The sequence below is a fragment of the Melospiza georgiana genome, chromosome 5 (assembly GCF_028018845.1).
Source record: "Melospiza georgiana isolate bMelGeo1 chromosome 5, bMelGeo1.pri, whole genome shotgun sequence".
Taxonomy (NCBI): Eukaryota; Metazoa; Chordata; class Aves; order Passeriformes; family Passerellidae; genus Melospiza; species Melospiza georgiana.
Window position 1 is genome coordinate 31751215 of NC_080434.1, and position 23158 is coordinate 31774372.

General features: G+C 56.4%; 1 protein-coding gene and 1 long non-coding RNA gene across 4 annotated transcripts; both read right to left on the minus strand.

Annotated features, from left to right (window-relative positions):
- Window positions 1-657: 657 nt before the first annotated feature.
- Window positions 658-2676, minus strand: LOC131083784 (uncharacterized). Of its 2 annotated transcripts, none has more exons than XR_009114476.1 (4): window positions 2582-2676; window positions 2266-2343; window positions 2094-2150; window positions 658-1747 (listed from the first exon to the last, which is right to left on the minus strand). It is a non-coding gene; the product is annotated as an uncharacterized LOC131083784 (long non-coding RNA). The 2 variants fall into 2 exon arrangements; XR_009114477.1 differs by having other exon boundaries at window positions 659-1700.
- A 3351-nt stretch (window positions 2677-6027) lies between these two features.
- Window positions 6028-16251, minus strand: FGF5 (fibroblast growth factor 5). 2 transcript variants are annotated; one of them, XM_058024967.1, is made up of 6 exons: window positions 15975-16251; window positions 13799-13902; window positions 10429-10957; window positions 8324-8701; window positions 7432-7585; window positions 6028-6100 (listed from the first exon to the last, which is right to left on the minus strand). In XM_058024967.1, the coding sequence occupies exons 1-3, from the start codon at window positions 16249-16251 to the stop codon at window positions 10613-10615; spliced, it is 726 nt and encodes a 241-aa protein (XP_057880950.1). In that variant the 3' UTR covers window positions 6028-6100; window positions 7432-7585; window positions 8324-8701; window positions 10429-10612. The 2 variants fall into 2 exon arrangements, with proteins under 2 accessions (XP_057880950.1, XP_057880949.1); XM_058024966.1 differs by lacking the exon at window positions 6028-6100 and having other exon boundaries at window positions 6191-7585.
- Window positions 16252-23158: the final 6907 nt, after the last annotated feature.

Sequence of the window (23158 nt, forward strand, 5' to 3'; positions counted from 1 at the left end):
ACATGCTCACGTACGCAAGAACACCCAAATTTCAGTACACCAATCGAACTAGAACAGATATAACATGCTATTTTACAGACAACACACAGATTAACTCCTGGGCACTGCCCGACCCGCGCAGGGCCGCGCAGCCACCACCAGGCCAGGCCCAGAGACGGCGCAGCCTCGCGGCGCTCACCCTGGGCCCTCCCCCGCGCACATCCAGCGGCGGTGGCGCTGCGGGCCGGGAGCACGGACGCGTTACAAAGCTCCATCCCCACCGGAGCCCGGCCGGGCCGCGGCCGCGCAGCCTCACAGCCCCACCGGAAGGGCCGCGCGCCTTCCGCTACCGGCGCACAAGCTTGCCGCCCTGACTCGCCATTGGCCGCGCCCGCGCGCCGCTCGCCGCGCTGATTGGACAGCGGCGCCAGGCCCCGCCCCTCACACAGGAGGGAGGGTCGGCAGGACGCAGGGGCGGGAACAGGATGGGTGGGCGGGGCCGGGCTCGCGAGGGGCGGGGCCTCAGGAGGGGTGGGCGGGGCCAGGCCGGCGGGAGGGAGTCCTGCGCTTCTATGGGGTTACTCTTAGCACTTAGAAAATTTATTTTTAAAAACCAATTTGCGCCCGAACTCGCAGCTTGCAATAGGATTTTATCCTGGGCCCTACAGCTCGCAAAGCACGTTGATAAAGTAACGCTTAAAAAAGGGGGTTTGGCTCCTTAGGGCAAGCCACGCCCCCCCCACTTCATTCCCAAAAAAGTCTCCTGCTCCCGTATTTATTAATTTATTTTCATTAAGAGGCTAGGAAAGCACACAGCTCAAAGTTTGAAGATGTAGAGGGCAGTGAAACAGCGGGGAAAGGGCAAGATGAAGAAAGCAGGGGAAAAGACAAAAGAAGTGAAATAAAGTTGTGACTGCAGAGTGCAGAATTGTCAGGGCAAAGTCACCGTCCGTGAAAAGCACACACAGCAACAAGTACGGAAAGGCTGAGCTCAGGAGAACAGTCCGAGGCTAACACCTGCATGAGCACTGCTTGGACTGCCCTGGGCAGAGATTTGGGGAGCACACGATGGGCAGGAGCACACTTGAGGCAGCATCTCCTCTGCCCAGTAGCCAGCCACAGCAGGATAAACAATGTCCCTGGAATTATGGAGGGACCGAGGGGAATGACACTTTTATTTCAAGCAGGACAGCCACAGGAGATGGAGGAGGTGAGCAGGGTACACATGCCCACTGTCCCAGCCAAAACCAGGATTGCACAACCATTCCTGCCTCCCAGAGCACCCAGCTGTGCCTTTGCAGGCACCTTCAGGGCTTTCCTTCAGCAGCAAAGAGAGAGAAATCCAAGCTCTGGCTTCTCCCTTAAAAAGGGACCAGAGGCACTATTCCAGCTGAACACAGCACCAAAACCACAATGCTCCTCCTGGGGCAAAATGAAAGCTTTTGACAAGCCAAGAACACAGGGCAATCCTCCCCTGGAACTGAGGAAATTGATGCAGCTCTGCAGAAGGCAGCAATTTTAACTTGAGCCAAGCCCAGCCATAGTTCTCGCAGTCAAGATTTCTCTCGTCAAATAATCCTTCTCACACATTCCACCTGAGGTGATCCTTCAAAACAACATGGTTTCCTCGCCAGATTCGCTTCAAAACTGTAGATCATCACCTCACAGGTACTCGTGGGTACTCTTCCAGCACAGGTTGCTGCTCCTCTTCCTGCTAGGGCCTGCAAGAAGTTATGGATCAGTTCTTGTCCCATGCTTCCCAGTGACCCTGAGAAGGAAAAGTCCAACTCTTATTTAGAATCATCGCCACAGGTTTGGGTCACAATTGGATTAAATGTTCCATAAATTACAGGAGATGGTCCTCAGCCTACTGCAGCTGATTTTTCTCTACCTCCCACAATCATAACAGAGACCTCCTCACTCCACACCCCATTCAGTGAACACCCTGAGCTGGGAAAGCAAAAGACAAGGGATATTTTGAAAACATCCCTGCCATGAGGCTGTCCAGACATGGGACAAAGCCCTTCCCACCACCCTGCTGGCCTATTCCCACTCTGAGTACCTCTGGAAATGCACATCCAAAGCCAGGTCAGACACACAGTGATGTTTTCTACCTGCCAGACGCTGCAGCCACAAGCACCAGGAGCCTCAGAATTCCAATTCAGTGAACCCTGCAGGGAAAGCCAAGTGGTTGGTGCACAGACAAAATAAAAGTCACCATTTTTAATAGTTAAAGTATCCCTGGGAGTTACTGGCTGCTTACAGCAGCAAGCTTCATACACTTACAGTTCTGTTAGGACCACCAATCTCAGGTTCTTTCCTTCTGAAGCCCAGCTCCAAACGGGAAACTCCTCACGACTGCTCCTGAGAGAGGGAAGAGGAACTTGCGGAGCTCAGGAAAGCCATTCCGTGCCCTGAGCCCTGGTTCACCTGCCCGAACACCACCCGCAGTGCTTTTGTATCCCCTCACTCCCTGTTTTCCGCGTTCATAGCAATAAAACAAACCCAAGCTCTGCCGGCAGCCCCAGTCGCGCCCTCACGGCGCCGCCCCCTCTCCCCTCACAGCACTCCCCCCGTCACGGCCCCGCCGCCTGCTCCTCACAGGGCTCTTCTCGCTCCCCGCTCATCTTCAGCGCAGCTGCGGCCTCCACACCCGCTCGGCTGCTCCATCATCCCACGGGGCCCGGACACTGCAGGTCCCGGGCGCTCCCGGTACCGCTGTCCCACACGGGCGGGACCGCCGCCCGCCGCTCTGCAGTACGAGCCGCTCCCCACAAGGAGGCAGCACTGCACGCCGGAACGCCACAGCGCATGCGCGTCATCGGGGGGGTGATCTTTTGCCCTTACACACCACGTGATAGCGGGGCGTCAGTTCTGCACTGCGCATGCTCCGATTTGCCCCCACTAACACACAGCTCCTCCGGTCAGTGCGCCCTGCCGCTGCAGTACCGCATTGCGGCCGGCAGGTGTCCCCACTGCGCCCCGGGAGGCAGTGCGCATGCGCCGCTCCGGGTGCAGTGGCGCAGCGCGGTCGGCAGGCGGCAGCAGCAGCAGCGAGGCGCGGCCCGGCCCGGTCCGAGCGGGGCTCTGGGGCACAGCCAGGGCGGGGCCTCGGAAACGGCTGGGGATAAACTGAAATAGTGCTCGTCTGCGCTCGGAAATAAATACCTGCTCGCTGTCTCCCAGGAAGGGCTTCTCCAGGTGGGAGTGCTGGGAAACGGGACTTGGCGCTGTGTGTTTGTCCCGGCTGTAGCTGCAGGGGCACAGCGAGGCACGCAGCTCTCAGCACTCCCTGCTCCAAACACAGCCCTGGGCTCCTCTGTAAGCTGTCTCTGCCATGTGGTTTTCTCCAGGAAAAAATAAAGCGTTGTTCATCGCAATTGGGAGAATGAATTTCCACAAAGGAAGTAAGGAATAAAATCCTGCTCTAGGAGCACCTGGGCTCTGTAGGGCTGCTTAGGGAAGAGGACATTCACTCCCTGCAGTGCCCCCAGCCCACCTGCAGCACCAGCACAGGCTGCCAGCTGGGCTCTGCCAGCCCCTCTCTGTCACCCTCCCTGTGCTGCTCCCTCTCAGTGCCCTGGGCAATCCAGCCCTGAGCCTGAGCAGCCCAAAGCTCTGGCTGGCAGCCCAGGGACAAAGGGACCCTGCCAGGGATGAGGCACATTCCCAGCCAACGCTCCCAACAGAGCACAGAGACCCCCCTGGAGCTCCTGGGTGGGGCTGGCAGGAGGGCACAGCCCCGGGGGGGTGGCAGTGACAGCAGCAAAGTGCCACGGTCTGGTGGCACAGCAGAGACACCAAGGGCAGCAGTGCCCAGGGAGGGGCAGGTTTACCTTCAGCTCCCTGTGGTGCAGCATCACCTTCCACCACAGTCACATCCCAGGGAAAGCGTCAAGGGGGCTCATAAAGCCTCAGGATGCAACAAAATGCAGCATCTGTCACCCTGATCCTGTTCCTGACCTCTGCTGAGAGCAGCCACCTCCCCAAAGCCTTCAGGCCTCCCAGGATTTTGTAGGGAACAGATCCAACTCCTCATCCTCAGTTCTAAATTCCAAGCACATTCTGTTAGAAAAATAGCAGACAGTATTTCATACACAATGATGCTACAGAACTACAGGTAATAACAGAATACACAAGGAATAACAGAAGATTTTCCATGAATAACCAAAGTTTCTTTTTCCCCTTGTCTGTCTGGGTCTGTAGGACCAAATCTTTGCCATTGAGACACAGTTCTTAAGGGTTAGACCTCTCAAACCTTGCTCTTTCTCAAAGAACCATGCCAGCACCAAGCTACTCCCGTGTGCCAGGATGGAAAAACTCAAGATAATAAAAAGTGAATTCTCCTCTCCCTCTCTGACCCATCACCAAAGCAGTTGTGTCAAACAACACCAACTCCTGAAATCCTTTGTGAGGAACCCAGCCCTCCCTGGGACACCCAACAGAGCAGGCATTGAAAAAGGAAGGAAAAACTCTACAAGCTTGTAGGAGGAAAGATTATACCACTGTCCCCAGCTTCTAGAGGTAAAACCTCTTTAATCTTTTGTGTGCTAAACCTACTGCTTTGATTTTCTCTAGAAGAACAAAACAAAAGCCCCACAAAAGCCTAACCCAGGTGTGACAAGTAATGAAAGATGCTCCAAGCGCTTCCATCCCTGTGCACGAAGCAAACAGCCTGGCACCCCCCTCCCTGACACCAGGGCCAAAGCACAGAGGCCAGGGACAAGACAGGAGCAAGGAGCAGGCTGTGGGACCCAGTGTGCTGCACAGGAGCAAGCCCCAAGACAGCAGCTAGGAAAGCACAGTGAAAATAGGCACCGAGTTTCTTGGTGGCAACAAGAGCAAAACTGCAGGGAATGGCAGGAGAAAGAGGAAAGGGCTACAGGTACAAATGAGCAGAGGAAAAAGAACACATAACCCAGCTGTCAAGTCAAAGAAAGTGCAGCCCTTGAGCCTCCCCTGCACACACAACACCCCAAATCCAGTGCTCTCAGGGTGTGTGTTCCTGTGGCCCATCTGTGGTGGGGGGAGCTGGAACAAGGTACAGTCATTGGAGCATCCCTGAGGCACAATTTGCCAAAAATTTAAAAAAAATTATTATTTTGAAACTGTTTCTCTTTGGTAACTATTTAGCTCATCTTAGCTGGAGTTCACACTTTACTCAGAGCTATCTTGGCCAAAAGAACCCTCACCCAGCAGACCATGAACTGCAGGAATCCACAGGCAAATCCATTTCTCAGATTTCAGCTCCATTTCCTTGAGGATTCATAAGAAAATAACAGAGTAATCCTCTAGAAGGAAGCACTTAAACACATTTGATTCATTTAAGCCAAGCATTTTCCCCAAATTACAATAAAAAATAGTAAAAAAAGGAAAACCAATTACTTCTTGTGTTGATTATTGTAAGATACCTCCAGGTGGAAAAACATTGCTGCCAGCCCAACAAATCCCCTGTCTACAGCACAAAGATAACTAAACACCTCAGTCTCTTAAAAAGATACTTTACACTGTATTAGGAAGATTAGGGACATAACACCTGGAATTAAGAAAATTGCTTGGTTTCTGTACTTGAGGGATGACTTTCAGGCCCAATGGCCTGAGTGGTCCCCAGATACAAAACCCACACCCCTCCAAATTTGACACAAACCCTCATGGGCAAATACCTATGATACAAATGACACCTAACACCTATGAAACAAACATCTGCCTACCTGCTGGGCTTTTTCAGAAGCCTGCATAGCCAAGGCTGGAAATGCTCACAGGATTAAACAGTAAAAAGCCAAGGGGAAAAACAAAATAAAGGGATTAGTGCAGCTTCACCTTAATATTCCGCCCAGTGATGGACAGAAAGAAGAAGAAAAGCTGTTCTTGCAGTTCTCCCAGCTCTGGACCAAAGGTTTCAAGCAGCCAATATCATCCCCAGCTGGAGCTGTGGAGAGGCTCCTCCTTCCCTCAGCCTGGCCTGACTCCTGAGGGGCCAGGGGCTCCCACACCCTGCCAGGATGGACCATCTGCACCCACCTGGAAAGCCCACACTGAGCACTTGGGTTTAAAGATGCTGCACTTCATGTCACAGATGTAGGAATGCTTTGGGATTTGGTGTTTCTAGTGCCTGCAGCCACTGAAACACAGTAAAAGAATGAACTGCAGAGGCCTGAAGGTCAATTATTCAGTTTATATTTCAGTGTAATCACTTGACATAACGCCCAATGCAAAGCATAGAAAATGAAAGCAACATTTTCTCCCTCACTTTTAATTTTCTAATTTAGTGGTCCTCCTAAAAACAGGATTAAAAAAACAGAAACAAAGTGCAAGACCTACTGTTAACAAGTGTGCCAAAACACCTGCTTTCTGTGTTTTCTAAACAGAACACGTTTTCATTACACCTGATTACTTTCCTAATAACCTAAATTTACATGTGTAATAGTGCATCCAGTAGGGGCAGGTGTTTCTGAGCCCACACCTCGCAGCTAAAGGATCACAGGAGGAATGGCACAGAGAGATCCAAAAGTGCCCAAGAGAGGTTCAAGCTGACTGTGTTTGGGCAGGATTATTTGCACCCAAAGTTCTCTGCATCTGCCCCCAGCCTGGAGTTCACAGAAACAAAATGAGCTCCCCCTCCTGCCTCTTCTTCTGCCCTCTCTGATCAAGGGAGAATCACACAAAGCAAATGACAGTAGAGAAATGCTAAGACCTGTGGGGCACCCGCAGGATGGCTGGCACCAGGGCTCATTCCCTCCTCTGGCTGATGGAACTCAAACCCAGGTTTGGTTTGGATCAGTTCCATCTGGGATTTCAGGAGCAAACATCTCTGTTTGGACACAAGGGATTAACAACCTGTGGTCCTGTGTCCCAGCTGTGGGCTAAAAGACTCCCATTATTTTCCTTGGATATGTTCAGGGCCAGATTACACAGCACTAGGAGCAACTTAGTCCCATGGAAGTTGTCCCTGCTCATGGCAGGGGCACGGAATGAGATGAACTTTAAGGTTCTTCTCAAGCAAAACCATTCTGGGATTCTATGATTCTGTGAAGAGTCAATCCTGCATAATAATAATTTAAAAAATTAATTTAAAAGGCATTTAAAAAAAGTGAGGTTTTTCCTGAATTAGAAGCTTGAAACAGGACAGCACATGAGGTATGGCAATGGCTGAACTATGCAGCACATGTGCTCTTGGCCCACAAATGCTACCAAAGACATTTGACACATGCTAGTAAATTATGCCATAATCATCTCCCAGCACCAGAAAAAGGGGGAAAATCACACAGGACAAGGAAGCCACTCAGTGGCTCTCCCGTTCACCAGCTATGCTGACAATCTAAGCACTATAAAAATGTTTTTTAGCTCCTCGTAGCAAGATCCCCCCCCAAACTACTATTTATGGTAGCTGTTAATATGTTTTCCTCAAGAGGCCAGGAAGGCACACCAGTAAGTGTTTGAAGATGTACATACCAGGGAATCAGAGAGAAGCAAGGGCAGGAACAGAAATCAGAGGGAACCAGACACAGGACACGACAATGCGCGACTGCAAAGCCCAGAATTCCCAAGGCAGGCTCAGCTTTCACAGCAAGCGCACGCTGCCTGCCGCAAGTGTGAGAAGGCACAGCTAAAAAAAAAAAAAAAAAAAGGAGAGAGAAACCTAAAGCCTGAAGCTGCCTAAGCTCTGCCTGAGCTGCCCTCACCAGAGACTTTCGGGGAGTGCATCAATACAAGTTCCAAGGATTTTCCAAGGCGAGTTGAAGGAGCGGGGACACACCGTAACAACTCAAAACATCCCGGGCAGAGGAGCACGTACCCTGTGACAGCGCCCACAGCCAAAAAGGCTCTTGGCTTCACTCCCTTCGTGCCCCGGAGCACACCTGGAGGTGACCGGCCCTGCCACCGACACTGCCTGTGGGCATCCCGCTCCCCCTAGAGCTGGCTCCCAGCAGGGCGCACTGGCACCTCGGAGATGCGAATTCCAGTGCTTGGGAGCCTTGAGATGTCGCTGTGACGCGGCTTGTTCGAGCAGATCGTCCCTGGCAGCGACTCAGCGCCCAAATCCTACTCCACAAGCCCTGCACAGGATCTCCTACACCTTTCTGGGCCAGGAGCAGCTAGAGGCTGCCTTGGCCCACCCGAGCCAGCCCCACTGCCAGCTCAGCTCACACCTCTGGATGGTGTTTGTGCCAAATTATTTGACCCTCAGTGGCGGGGTGGGACACACTCTGTGTCTGCCCCTGTGCCCCTCGATGCTCCGCTGCTGACAGAGCCCAGCCCGGCCCGGGGGTCTCCAGCCCTGAGATCCCTGAAGCACCCTAAGGGACCCTTCAGCTCTGACATTAGTTCATTTTTCTTTCCTCACCTGCTCCATAGGAAATCCTCTTCCTCTCACTCGTGCTCAAGGCTGCTCCTTCCAAGCCATGGATTCGGGAGTGCAGGACACACACAAATCCTCCTGGGGGATGTGGAACAAGGCATACGCCTGCGGTAGGGGTGACTGCAGGGTGAAAATGGATGGCAAGGCTTTTTTCCTCTCACAAGGTCGTTGGATGTCTCCAACCCAGGGAGCTGGGGGGCAGTGCCAGCTCACTGCACTCCTCACATCGCCCTTCCCAGCTCCATGTGGATTTGCACCTCCTCTGAAGGCGGAAATTGCCTGGAAAGGAACCTAGGAATCCTCTTCATCCTCTCAGGTTTCTGGTTTGCTCTCTCCAGCACTGCAGCAGTACCTCTGAGGTGGCTGAACAGGAAAACAGAAACAGGAAAAACTCTCCCCCAAAAAAAAATCAAATTTTAAATTTAAAATAAATATTGGCCACATTCTCAGGCCTTTAGTCCCCTGCTGCTGAGCAAGTCCCATGAATTCCCTTAAAGAGGAGTGTCTGACAGGAATGGGCAGTGCCTGCTGGATTCCCCAACCCTGCTCTCCCTGTTTCAACTGCACAACTATGTTTTAATTATTACCACAACAGCAAAACATCAGCTTTTGAGGGTTTTTCCCCAAAAAGATGAAAAAAAAAGATTAAATCAATACCTTGTTTCCTCTGAGGGCATGCAGGGGCACCAAGACCAGCACATTTGCTCCTCCGTTATCTGCCTGGGCTAGCATCTGCAAAGGCTCCGATTCCATCAGCTCACGGAGAGGAGCTGAGCACAAATCACTGGGATTCTGTCCCTGCACAGCCAGACAGCCCAGCTGGAAGTGAGGGGAGTGCAGGACACACCTGCCCCAGAGTTGGGATGGCCCAGGGCACAGTTTGGAGGGCACAGCAAAGGAAGCACACCCATCCCTTCAGCTCTGCTTCACCCCATCACAACTTGTTTTTCCCTTCAGGAGAAGGGAATCGGGCACAGACAAGGCAAGAGATCACACAATCGGGTTATAAAATGAAACACAACAGCTTTATTCCAGCATCCCCGTCCCATGGAGCAACACGTGTCCGGCCAGGGGCTGCCAGAGGGATGACAAAGGCAATGAACCACAATCCCAAAGGACACAGCCACACTCAGATGCGGAGGGGAGGCTGATTATTGCTGCCAGACGCTGGCAGGGCTCATGTCCTGAGGGGCTCTGCCAACCTGAGCCCACCCGGGCTCCTATTAAGGCTTCACCGGTGAGGTTCGATGCTACCAGTGCCTGCACGAACAGCAACACTGCTAAACACCCACTGCAAACTCCGTGTGCACTGCTACTATCACGATGGAGAAACAATTCCACATCAGGGCCGCAAGGATGGGGGAAACACTTCCCAGGAGACCAGCAGCTGTAACAGCACTTATTGCCACATCGCCACGCTCGCTGAAAAACAAAAACCTTGCTCCCTGCCTCTGCAAATGTATTGAGAGTGATAAAATAAATCAGCAGCAAAAAAGGTTGGACGAAACCGGCGGGCACCTGGGGGCCACAGGCATCCCTATCCCGTGGGGATACCTGCGGGGGGGCTCCTCCAGGGAGCGGGAATGCCCCGGCACTGGGGCAGAGGTATTTCAAAGCAGGCATCCAATCCGTGCTCGGAAGGACAGGAGGAGACTCGCTCCTCCAGCTGTCCAGGGAAGAACGGGAGAGACCGCCAGGGGCGGGCTGCAAGCAGCCACCGTCCCCGGCCTGCGACCCCCACAAAACACATCCACACATCCATTATTGCCAACAAAGGGTCTGGAGAGCGCCCCGCACCACAGGTAAGGCGGCAGAGTTCGCAGGGCTTGGTCTCTGGCTTTAACCTGCGGAAGGCAAGAGCTGGCTTCCGAGAGAGGGAGAGGGACAGACCTGGATGCACGGTGCCTGAGGTATGGTCAGAGGAAAAAGTGCAGCAAGAAGGAGATGCGAGAAAAACAAACAAAACCGCTAGGCTCTGAACATCTCTCTCGTGTGAAAATGATTGTCGAAGGAGTCACTAGTGAAAACAAGAAAGCATGTTCGCTGTAGAGGTACCTTCCTACTCAAGGTCCCAACAACAGAACGCTCACCCGAGGTCCCGTCCAGTGCTGGAATTCACGGCAGGAATTCTCCTTGGCACGCCTCCGGGGATGGCGCCCGGTCCGTGCGGTGAAGAGACGATCCAATCCCGGCCCGGGAGGCTCCCGGTGTCCATGTGCGGAGGGAGACACGGGTCCCCGCGGCGGGGTCACCCCCGAGCTGCCCGGTGCGGCCCTACCCGAAGCGGAACTTGAGCCGGTAGCGGGCGGGGCCGGGGCTCCTGCGCGGCGGGGCCGGGGCGGGCCGGGCCTTGGGCGGCGGCGGCGGCTTCTTGTCGGGCAGGGCCACGGTGAAGGCGAGCTCGGGGGGCTGCGGGTGCCCGAAGCGGGGCAGGAAGTGCGTGGAGACGTGCTGAGGCCGGGCGCGGGGGCTGCAGCCGCGCTTGGCCTTGCCGCGCTTGTTGAGCGCCACGTACCACGGGCGGCCCGAGCGGGGGCTGCGGTGCACGGCCGAGGCGTAGGTGTTGTAGCTGTTCTCCTGGAAGCGCTCCCGGAAATGGCAGTCCACCGTGAAGCGAGCCTGCGGGGACACACGGGGGACACCGCTCGCAAGGGCCGGGGGGCAGCTGTGCCCCAGCGCTCCCGGGCTGGGCTGCCTCCCCAAAGCCGGCCCTGAGGAGCGGCTGCAAATATGGAGCACCGGGCACCTGACTGGAAAACCCCCGATGGAGGTACTCCAGGAGCTGCTTGGCACCCAGGTTTGGGCTTTCCTGGGGAAAAACATCCCAAAGCCAAAGAGCAGAGCCCAGCACTGCACCTGTGTGCCCACAGCCCTGGAATCCCCGTCTGTAGCACCTGGCAGCCCCTCCCAAATGCTCTGCCACACTTTAACCTGGTGGTGAGCACCGTGCCCGGTGCCCCAAGGGTTTCCCCAGCTCCATTCCACAGCAACACCTCCAAACCTCGGACACAGAGGAGATGCTGAGCTCTGCAGCTCCCAAACCGGCCACCCAGAGCAAGACCCAACCCCCAGCAGGGCTTTGTAAGCACAAGGGAAGTGTTCAAAAGCCCAGATTTAACCCAAGAAGCTGAGCCTTACAGCACAAGTGACAGAGCCCACAGCCTGCCACGCTCATTTCGCCTCATAGCACTTGGATTTAGGCCTTCTTCAGCTTGCTGGTCCCAAGGGACACCAACTCTGTGACTCATTTCTGCTCTCCCCATCTTCCATACACCCTGCTGTCTGCCCCGTGCACAGGCCTCCACCTTCCCCAGCAAGGCTTTGCTGACCCTTGGTGCTCCCTGCAGCCCCAGTGCTCCGGCAGGACATCCCACATGCCTGGGAAGTGCATCAGCAGCTGCCTCACCACGATCCTGTCAGACTTGCCCACCTCCTGGCCTCTCAGCTCATCACTGCAGTGCTCCAGCCTGGAAAACCCACTTTTTTCCCCACACAGGGCAGGGGGAGCAGCCACATCACATGGCTGGCACTGGAGTTGCTCTGCAGAGCTCCAGAGCTGACCTGGAGTCAATTAAATTTCCAAACCCAGTTGAGCAGAGATTTGCCCCAGCCAGGAATGCAGCTTGGTGGCAGCTCCTGGGAAAAGAGAATTACCTGGACAAATCTGTCCCCCCGGGGTCCATGCTGGACAGGCACACAACCCCTCCCACCCTCTCCGTGCTAAAAATGGCCAAACAGGAGAGCGAGGGTTTACCAACGAGGAAAAAGCCATCTGTGCACACAACTGATAATTGCCGGGATAACTGTCATCTTCCGAAGCTGGCGCCTCTAAAAATGAACCACTCGGTAATTTAATTAAGCTGGCATGAAAAAAAAAAAAAAAAAAAAAAGAAAAGAAAGAGAAGAAGGAGGAGGAGGAGGAGAGCGCCTGTGAAACACCGAGCTGGGATGGAGCAGAGCCCGAGAGCAAGTTTTGGAGGAGCCCAGATCCCTGCAGGAATGAGTTTTGCCTGCGGTTCAGCGTGGAGCCTCCAGCCTGACTCCCGTATCAAGGCTCTGCCCTGAGTGACAGGCACAGGACGTGCTTTGTGCTGCTCAGCACTCATTAGGCCATGAAATAACCCCCGTCCTGCCAGCACAGCAAAGAACAACAGATGCTGGGTTTGCATTATTGGCATTGTTCAGCCCAGCAATCTCGAGACATTTGGGTCAAGTTTCTACAATTCTGCAGCTCTCACCCGAGCGGGGCACCGCATGTCCTCACCCCTGCCCTGACCCTCCAACTGAGGTCCCTCTCTGGCCCTGCCCTTTGTGTGTCAACAATTAACCATGCCCCAACGAGGCTTGATTTAATTTCTGCCTGTGCCAGGGCGTAAATCAAGGCTGCAGCTCAGATAAGAGGCCATTGTACACCAGAGGGGAAGGCTCTGGAGAGTCCAGCAATCTCCTCTCCATCCTTTCCCTCTCCTCCCGCTCTGCCCCTCTGCTCTCACCTCATGTTTTTTCCTCCACAGAACCATTCCCCTTCTCCCTTAGATCCCATTCATGCTCCTAGGTGATTTCTTAAGAGAAGCAAGCACATGCTCACCTAAGCATCATAGGCTGTAGGAGCAACACACCAGAAAGGCTTAAGGGAGAGAGAGGTGAGTTCAGAAATCCCCCTGGAGGTGATCTGCGGCCTCGGGCAGCGCAGGCACATCCGTGACATCCGCCCTGCCACCGGGAGGTTTGTCTCGAAGCTGCGGGGTGGGTAACAGCCTTTTCCTTTTCCCTAGCCCTCAAGCCCTGGCCGGGCTCCCTGGGAAGCACCCTCAGGGATGAAATGCTGCCTTACAAATGCCCCTACATGCACACACACCTTTCAGAGGCACCCACTTGGGTGCAAGCACTGGGGCTCACTGTGTTCGCCTAAACGGTCCCTGGAGCTGACAGCAAGAAACAGGGAAGCAGCATCCCGAGGTTGGAACCAGCAGCAAACTCAGCTTATGGATTCCTCCGAAACAGAGAGCTGGGAAAAGCATCATGAGACCTGCAGGAAACCTCAGCCTTCAGGCCAACACCCTGCAGAGGAAGGTGACCGAGATTTTCCCACCCTGGCCGCAGCCCGGCCCTCACCTGCCCCAATTCCCGGTGGCCAAGGGCAGAGCCAGCCCGAGCCGCGGCGCTGCCGGCGCCACGCGTGCTGCCCGCCGGGAGGAGACATTTGGCCAAACCCTTCTGCGAGATCTGCGGCAGCTAAAAATAACCCGGCCGTGCTCGGGGAGCCGGCTCTGCTGATGCACACCGCGCCGGGCGCGCTCCGCACACTGTAGAGCCCCGAGCAGGAAGGTGGGCTCGGAGGGCTGCGGCTCCACCTGTCCCTCGGTGTCTGGTGGCGCCGGTGCCGGCGCTTGGGAGGTGTCACAGAGCCTTTAAAATGCACCACACATACTGGTAAGGGGGGGGGGGGGGGTTACTTACACTTGCATGGAGTTTTCCTTTTTTTGACATCGCTAAAAATTTGTTGCTGAAAACTCCTCGTATTCCTACAATCCCCTGAGACACAGCAAATATTTCCAAAATACCTAGGATGACAGAAATCCCAGAATAAATCACAGTTCTTTCCACATCGGCGTGACAGAGAAAAAAATAAATACAACTTAGTCTGACAGGTTTGCATTTCCTCTCCCACGTCCCTGCTCCTTCCTCAGCTGCCTGGCTCCACCCAGCTCCTGCTCCATCCCTCTGCCTCCATCTACTCTGGGATGGATACGAGCTGCTGGCTGGGACTTGGAGGGTTTTTTAAAGCTCCATTTTGGGGCACAATTCCTGGCTGGGCTGTGGTAGAACAAGTTCACCCCTGGGGAAACCACCTATACCAGCCTGCTGGGATCAGAGCTGCCCATGCCATGGACACTGCACTCGGGAAGTCTGGGTCCCACAAGCCAGCTGGGACTGGAGGCACCCTCACAGCCCAGCCATGGAAATAATGCGACTTTTCTGAGCGTGATGGGGGCTCTGGCCCCTGATGGGGCACGCAGGACCTGCAGCTCATCCGACACAGGAACTGCAGCCTCCGAGCATCCCTCAGCAGCAGCATCGACATGTCACCTCCCCGGGTGGTGCGGGGTAACTCGGGCACAGGGCCGGGTGCCCCCGAAGCCCTGCCAGCTGGGGGGCACCAGCACACCCCCAGAGCACCCCTGGCACCCCGAGGAGCCGGCACTGCCGCCCCGCCGCAGCCTCAGGGGCTCCGTGGCCGCGGCCCCAAAGGGAGGAGCCCGCAGAGCATCTCGTCCAGCCCCACAGGGCCGTGGGATTAACGTGGTGCCGGGAGCCGCCGCGAGGCCGCGCTAAATCCCCCAAGGCTGGGTGTCGGATCAAGGCTTCCCACGTTTATTTTAAGGAGGAAGAACATCCCCCTGAGGCACCCCAGTCCCAGCACCAAGGGCCTGGGGCACTTTGGGGGGGTTACAAGCTGCCACAGGCCACGGGGCTCAGCAGCCCCACCGGAGCAGGGCAAGTCCCTTGTCAAACACCTGCCTGTCCCCAAGGGCACCCCAAACCCTCCTGCCCTTTCGGGGTGGCCCTGCCGCCATGGCAGACACGCTCCTGTTTGTTGGGGTTGCCCGGGGTCAAGCCCCATTTCCCAGAGGCCAAAGGCCAGGTTTCCCTGCCAAAAGCCATCCTCTTCCTCCCGAGGGCCTCCTGAGTGCCACAGCCCAGCACTGCCCCCCGTCACCGGCTGGGGCTGGCTCTGCTCCCACGTGCGGAGCTGGTGTCCCTGTGGCCTTTCCGGGGGGGATAGCTCAGCTTAAGGAGGAAGGAACTGCACATAATTCAGGTCTCTGCAGGACAGCTATAGCACCAAACCTCTGCCAGCCCTTCCAAACCCGTGTCTCCCCAAACAGCCATGGAGGGAGGGCCCCTTTTCCTATCCATCCCCTAAACCCCTCCAGGCCACGTGTCCTGCTGTGCCCACCAAACATTGAGCAGAGCTCCTGCTCTCCCTCCTGGAGCCGGCGCAGTCTGGGCCCCAAATCCTTTGGTCCTGGGCAGATGTGGTGGCTGCTGCGTGAGTGCTCCCGACAGCTGAGCCACCACCAGGGTCACCTCGGGCCCGAGCCCCCGGGCTCCTGGAGGGATTTTTCATCCCCACCTGCCATTTCATTCCCTCCAGCAGGATATCATGGCAACTCCAACCAGAGGATAAGCCGTGAGTTAGCACAGCTTTCTCTCAGGGGAACGTCAGCCTCAGTCCTATTTTTAAACTGAATATATCCTATCGCTGTGCTGGGAGAATGAGAATGCAGTGAGAGGGATGGAAAAGTCCCACTGGGAAAGGACCGAAAAGGGGCAGCATCTCCTTCTCCCCCAGGTGCCTGGGGTGGCAGTGCAGCCCTCAGGCTCTCGCACCATCCCCTCGGGCTGGGCAAACCCCCGGGTGGCACCTCCCTGAGGAACACAGGCATCTCCCACGTATCCCACAGAGCACAGCACCCCAAACGCCCCTTCCCGGGCCCGCCGGGGCTGCAGCTCACCCCAGGCGAGGGCGACAGGAGCGAGGGGCTCCGATAGCCCCGCGGGGACGGGAAGCCCGCAAGGACGGGGATGCTGAGCCCCGGCAGCCCCCCCAGAGCTCCCGTTCCCCACTCACTGAGCGGACTCGCGTCGTGGGCGCCGTCCACGCGGCCGTCGGGGTGCAGCTGGAGGTGGAAGCCGATGCCCACCCGGCAGTACAGCCGGCCCCGCCGCCGATCCGGGCGGCTCCGCGGGAAGCGGCTCGGCCCCGCCGCCGCCGCGGAGGAAGAGGAGGAGGAGGAGGAAGACGCGGGGGCGTTGCGGCCCCGCTGCGCCCCGCCGGGCACCTGCTCTCGCCGGGCGCGGGCGGGCAAGGCGAGGAGGAGGAGGAGGAGGAGGAAGGACGGGCTCATGCTGCCGGCGGGCGGGAGGAGGGAGGGAGGCAGGGCGCCGCATCCCGCTCCGCTCCGAGCCCTGGAGGGGGGGACCGAGCACGGGGGGAGCCGGGCCGCCCCTCCCCGCTATTTATAACCGGGCGGCGGCCCCGCACCTGTGCCCGGCCCCACGCCCCCCCCCCCCCCCCCCATCCCCCGTGCCCGCGGCAGATGCGGGGCTCGGGGTGCATCTCTCTGGGAATTAACTTGTCCTCCTGGCCGGGACGAGGCCGCGGGGCTGCAGGACCCTGGGGACAGGCTCGGGTTGCAGCCCCCTGCCCGGGGTTCGGGGGGTGACACGGCAGCTGCACGGCCAGCCCAGCCGCAGGCCGGGGACTCGGGGCAGCCCCCGAACCTCAAAGCCGCTCTCCCTCACTCACGGGGCCCCGCTTGGCCCTCGGGGATAACGGGGGGGGGGGCCATCACAATCCCCCAATGGCATCTTACGGCCTGCAGAGAAGTAACGGCAGCCCTTATCAATCCACAACATCCTCCTCGGCTCCCAGGCAAGGGGTACACAGCCCCAGCCTCCCGCCACCGTCAGGGTGACAGCAGATGTGCCCGGTGTCCCCCAGCACCTTGGGCCGAGCTCCTCCCCAAACACAAACACACCGACAGCACAGCATCGCCGCTCAGGAGGAGACCCGGCAGCAGCAGCCCATCCATCCTCCTGGCACAGCTCTGCACGGATTAGGCTTTCCTCAGCTCCTAGGGCAGCTCCATGTCCTCAAAGCCACTGGAGAAACCTCACCTGGCCCAAAGCCAACAGGGCCGGACGCGCCCTGCCCAGCCCGCAGCCCCCGCTCCCCCCTGTGTGCCCTCAGCGCTGCCCCACCGGGGATCACTGCCCCACTGGCAGATCCCGCCAGGAGCTGCCCCTCGGCCTGCCCAGGGTGCTCTGGCTGCAGGGCTCGTCCAGGCAGGGATCAGGTTCGGCAGGAAGGAGGCAGAGCCGGTGGCACGCCGGAGGGTGACCTCCGCCTCCCGAGGAAGCTGAAGGTCGGGGGCACACGGAGGGAGGGACACGGGCTGAGGAGCTGCATCCAGCCTGGGTGACACCTGGCACAGGCTGGTGCGAGCAGATGATCTCACAGCATTGCTGCCATTTCAAACCATTTCTCAGCAGATATCTATATCCACAGAGCTATATGCACAGGCATTATATATAGACATGTATACATAGACTGCCCTATATATAGAAGCGCATACCTGAAGGAAGGTCAGGGCACTCAGACCTTGTTTACTTCTCCCAGCTGTAGGGGTTAGCCTGGCAAAAGCCATGACTTCCACTTACCCACCTCCTCTTGAATTACACGCACATGCTGATTCCCAATCTGGATCCATGAGAAGGATGAGGAGCTGCAGGACTTCCTCACCTCTCGAGTGGTGTTTGTGTGAGACTTCCTGTAGCAGCACAGCTGAGGAGAGAAAGCCACCTTGCTCCAGGAGGATTTCCTCTTGGGCATCTTGGTGTAAAGGCGGCAGCTGGTACAGGACCATGGCATCAAAATCCCTGTTCTCCATCTGAGGCAGCAGAAACCACTTCTGCCCCTGAAAGTAAAAAGCAAATTCAAAAATGTTCACAGTTACCATCCTGGGGGTGAGCGGGCACAGCAGCAGCCCAGGAGCAGAAAGGAGGCATCTGCATGCCCAGGACAGGGATACTCGCCTTGAGAAACTTCTGTGGCCAGAGGTTCACCAGCAAGTCCAGCCCCCTCAGCTTCCACCCTATCGTGCACCCTCACGGTTTCCAACAGCACTCCTGGCACCACCCTGGCTGCCAGGGAGCCTCTGCTCACTCACGCTGCTGTTATTTCCCACCTGAAGAATTCCCAGACAACTCAAACCTTTGAGGGGGGGTGGACACCAAGAAGTCTCACCAGCCAGGTGTGCTTGCCCAGGCTGGTCCCCAAGACCTCCTTTTGGAAGGAACCCCACTGCAGTGAACATTCCTGACTCTTTCTGGGGGGGGCCAGTGAGGCAGCAGATCCCTTGGGGCTTCACTGGTTGCCTGCACTCCTCTTTTCTTTGTGGTGGAATGGGACAGCTGCAGGACAGCACCCCCCTTCTCTGGGGACTCCCTTGTGTCCCTCAGAGCAACAGCCAACCACCCTCACTGTAGAGAGGAGACTGTCACAAGTCCCCATAGCACAAGGTGTGTTTTCATCCTCACTGTGACACTTCAGGGCTCACAACAGTGCTGTGTGGTTCTGGGTGCTTCTTAATTCTTCCCCTGTCCAACACACCCGTTTCAAATACTCCAGGCGCTCCTGCAGCACAGCTCAAAAAAAGCCCCAAAGAACACCAACATAACAACAAACCAAACATGAGGTTTAAACCTAAATAAATAAGCAGAGGTAATAGTGAACTTCCCAGAGCAATTGTGTGTAATCGCCTTTGGCAGTAGCAACCCTCACTCACACACACCAGCAGCTTCAGAAGCCTAATGCTGATGTTATGTTATTTAAATTATTCAGGGCTCAGTTACAGAGGAAACTCAGCAAATGGGGAGGCAAAGCTGTGTTTCAAGTGTAAAATTCCCCGACTGAAGATGAGAAGGACTCTTCCGAGCCTGTTTGATCTGCTGCAGAGCACTGGGCCTGCGAGCTGCACTGCAGGAGTGCTCCCCCCTCCCCATGTCAGCCTGGTGCTGCTAAATTACCACTCAAAAATATGCCAGGCAAAGCATGGGGAGACATGAGACCAGCCAGCAGAGCCTGGAAACAAAACCCCTGCAACGAGCATGTGCCTGAAGGAGACTCACCACAGTCAAAGGGAGGTGGCTGGTCCCCAGGTCCCCCTGTACATCCCCCTGGAAGCATCCCCTATCCTGAAACACGGAGAACTACAGCTGAGTCAGAAGCTTTGCAGAACCAAACACTCCACCAGGAGGAGGTGCATTAAAAAAGGTTAATTTAATTAGGATGATTGTCCAAACCTATTACCAGGAGGGAGGGTGTGCATTAGAACAGGTGAATTCAATTGAGATGATTGCCCTCCTCTTACATAACTAAGATGATTATTACCTTCAGGTGGTGGGGAAAGCACAGGTGCAAGTGGTTAACATGTCCCACGGGCACGAATGTCACCGAGATCACTCAGAAGCCACCTCACAAGCAACCGGGATAAGGAAAGAAAAGAATTCTAACGAGTGAAAAGCACTATGTCTTTAAATAAAGCTCAGAGCGCTCAGGCATTCCAGCATTCTGCAGGACAGCAGTGTATCTCACAGAAACATCTCCCCTGTGTTTTGGTTTTTGTTTGTCTTTTTTCTAAGCACGCCATCAACACGTTCTGTACTGGACCGGGTCTTTCCCCACTCCAAATCCGCCCTTAGCAGCAGGGAAAGCAGGGAAGGAATACCGTACAGTTCATGGAATTTTCAAACAAGGGAACCACTTCAGCCTTTCCTAAACACCCACAGCTGAACAAAGCGTTTTCCAGAGCTCGGTGTTGCAGTGAAATCCTAGTAGCTGATTTTCCAAATGTAACCAGTGAGAGGTTAGCTGGAGATGGGCACTGCACACAGAGGAGCTCGGCCTCCTCACAGCAGTGGCAGCAGATGTCTGTCTGTCCAGCACGCTGCTCGGCACCTTCACACACAGCACAAAACCCAACACACAGATTTTGGGGTGGCCTCTGCAGGCTGGCTGTGAGGATGCTCAGGGTTGGGAGAGCCTCACCTGTACACCTCTGTCCAGACCTAAGGGACACAATCCACATGACATTCTGTACAGCCCACGCCCGCACTGGCGAGCAGTTCAGGTGCCCATCCCAAACCTAATCCATTCCCAAAGCTACACAGGCACAGCTCCTGCTGGCTCGGGCAGGTGGGGATCAGGCCCCCAGGCAGGCAGCTAGCTCCAGCTCCAGCCCAAAGTGCACAGCCTGTGGGTCTGCTGCCCGTGGCTGCCTTCAAACAGAAACCTCTGTGGGTGCAAAGCTGCCTTCTGCTCCCCAGGAACAGCATTGATATCAGGATTTGTTGAATTATTATCACTGTTGTGATTTGCAGCATGGCCCAGCTACAGGGAAGACGGAGCAGTCTAAGGGCTGCAGGGCACAGGGAAGGGGCTCCCCAAATCTGAAGGCTGCTCATCCTTACTCCTGGCTTCTACTTGCTGTTCCTCTGCAGCATATCAAAGATGCCCCTTGTGGGTAGGTTTCAGAGACAAATGCATCTGTGGGCTCTGGCAGAGGCTTACAGGGGCAACTCTGTCTGAGAGAAATGCCCAGGCGATGCCACAGCTGGCTGGGCTGTGATGTCGGGTGAGGACCCTGCATGGGGGAAAGCCAGCTGGTGCCACAGCTCCTGTGCTGTGCAGAGACACAGCATAGCATCAACTGCAGACAGGGAAAGACATTTAAAGAAAAAAAAATTAAAAGAAAAAAATTCTCTTCCTGTTTCCCAAGCAGCAGAAATGATGACAAAAGAGCAGTATGTGGCAATCGTACCCTTGCTGACCTGAGGAGAGCCAGCATAGCTCTGGGGAAGGAGGAACGTGCTGTGGCCAAGCCCTGATCCCAAAAGGCCCAAGGGGAACCCTCTCCATACAACACCCGACTCTTCAGGATCATGGGCACTGCCTGCCCTTATTACAGCACGATCTGCTTGTGCAGGAAGCATCAGTTGGAGTTTGATTTATCACTTTGGAGTTCAATATTCGATTTTACCCAATCAAAGTCTTGAATTAAATTCCCTAGCCTGTAGATTTTTGTGCTTTTAGACAGAAACAGAGTGAGCTTTGTGTGGAAGTAACAATGCAGGCACCTGCTGCACCACGTGTGCCCTGTCTAACAGTGCTTTTAGGGGGCTGACTGCAACCCCTGACCCAACCCCAGTGGGAGAAGTCCTGGGGTTTAGCAGAGTGCCTTCTGAGAGAGTCCCAAGGAACGCACAGAAGGCACGGTGCTGCAGGAGGCTGCCAGGGCAGGGGCACAGCTCACCACACGGCTGTGAAAGCCATACAATATTTGGGGTAGATGGAGGAGACTGTGAAACCTGAGGGTGTGTGCTGTGTTCCGGAGTGCACCTTCGTGCAGGGGAAGCAGCATCCCTCCAGCAGCAGCACCCGGACAAGCGCAGGGAGCCGGGCAGAGCATAACCAACACCGCCGCTGTGAACCTCCCCGGCTGCGGGAGGGAGCCGGCCCCGAAGCCGGCCCGGGGCAGCCGGAGAGGCGAAGCTGCGGCGGCAGAGGAGCCCTGCGCACCATCGCCGGGGGAAGGAGCCCGCCGGGGCCCGGAGCACAGCCGCTAGCCCCGCGGCGGCCCCGCTAGGTGGCGGTGCCCACCCGCCGCTGCCGCCCCCGGCATCCCCGCAGCCCGCCCGCATCCCCCGGAGCCCGGAGGAGCATCCCGGGGAACCCTCAAAAGCGGGACGCGCAGGGGTGGCACCGGTTCTTAAGGAAAATCCACGGGATAATCAGTGTCTCGCCCCCGCAATCAACGGCGGCAGGTGAGGCTATGTGTATTCCAGAGGCAAGGAATGAGAGCAGGGGGCCGCTCCGGATCCTGGCGTGGCTTGGGGGTTATTGGTACCAGGGTGCCGGGGTCAGCGCGCTGAGAGAGCGAGCAACACCAGCGGGAAGCTGCATCACGGGTACCCCGTGCAACCCCAAACCCCACGGCCGCCGACGCCGGTGGCACCTGGACCCCATTGATGTGACACTGTGGGCTCCAGCCTTGCACAGCTCCGGCTTTGGGGTATTTTCCCTACCAGTGACCTGGCACAGCATCGGTGCCGAGGTGACGGCAGCCTGTGCGTGGAAATGGGTTTCCTGCACATCCCCGGGCTGTGCGTGCCCCGGTGCCCCCCAGTGCCCCCCAAAGCGGGGCTGGCACTGAACGCACCCGCCGCAGGCTGTGCACCCGTGCCCGGGAGTGTCCCCCTTGTCTTGGCCCTCCCGGGTGCCCCTGGCTGCGATGCCACCACCCGGTAATGCACCAGGACAGAGGGGACCCACCCCTGGCCCCTTCAAGCGCTCCCTACCCCACGACACTGCGGGCTGGGGGCTCCCCTGGGTCCTGTCACCCCAGACAACCTCCGGGCCGCCTCCGTGGCTGTGCCCACCCTGCGAGCCCGCGACCACCCACAGCCGTGGCCAGGGTCGGGGGCAATACGGGCTGCTGAAAGAGGGGAGGTGGGAAAATAGCAAAACACAGAAAGACAGAAATAAAAAGAAAGGTAAAATGAAAGAAAATAAAGACAACCCAAAAGACGAAGGGGAGAGGAAAGGAAGGGAAAGACAGGATGAAGGCGAGATATAAAGGCTGAAAATGCCGGACGAAAGCAAAGACGCACAGGGAAAGGACGGACACATGTTGGAGGGGCCGAAGGGAGGGAGGCAGGGGAGCGGGGAAGGAGAGCACAGAGAACAGGCGGCGTGGTCGGGCTTTCCTGCCCTTCCCTGCGGCCCGATGGGGACCCCATTGCCACCCCTTCGTCACCGCCCACTCCCCCGCATCGATTAATGTCCAGGTGCTTTGAAGAAAATAAAGTCATTTATTGTCAAAGCATCCAACATACCCGGATAAACTATAAAGTTTAATAAATCTTTTTTTGTTGTTTTTTTTTTGTCCAGAGGGGCGAGGAAAAAAAAAAGACAAACCAAAAACCAAACCCAAACGGGAAAGGGAAGGTAAACACGGAACTACCGAGACTCCATTCCACGGGCACCAGTGACACTCGGGGGGAAGGGGCGCGGGCGGCGGGGCCGGACGGGGATAGCGCCCGGTGCATGCAGGACCCCGGCCCGCCGGCCGCCGGCCCCGCCACGCTCCCCTCGCCCTTAGCTTCATATCCAAAATAAAAATTTACCCTGACATAGAATTATTATTACATCTAAACCATAAGTGCTTAATAATTTAAGTAGAAACGTATGAC

Bases quoted from the DNA above. Each gene is read 5' to 3' on its own strand.
- FGF5 (XM_058024967.1), bottom strand. From the start codon at position 16,251: ATGAGCCCGTCCTTCCTCCTCCTCCTCCTCCTCCTCGCCTTGCCCGCC. The intron at 13,903-15,974 runs GTGAGTGGGGAA...CTGTCATCCTAG, and splicing joins CCACGACGCGAGTCCGCTCA to GTATTTTGGAAATATTTGCT. The intron at 10,958-13,798 runs GTAAGTAACCCC...GTGTCCCCGCAG, and splicing joins AAGGAAAACTCCATGCAAGT to GCTCGCTTCACGGTGGACTG.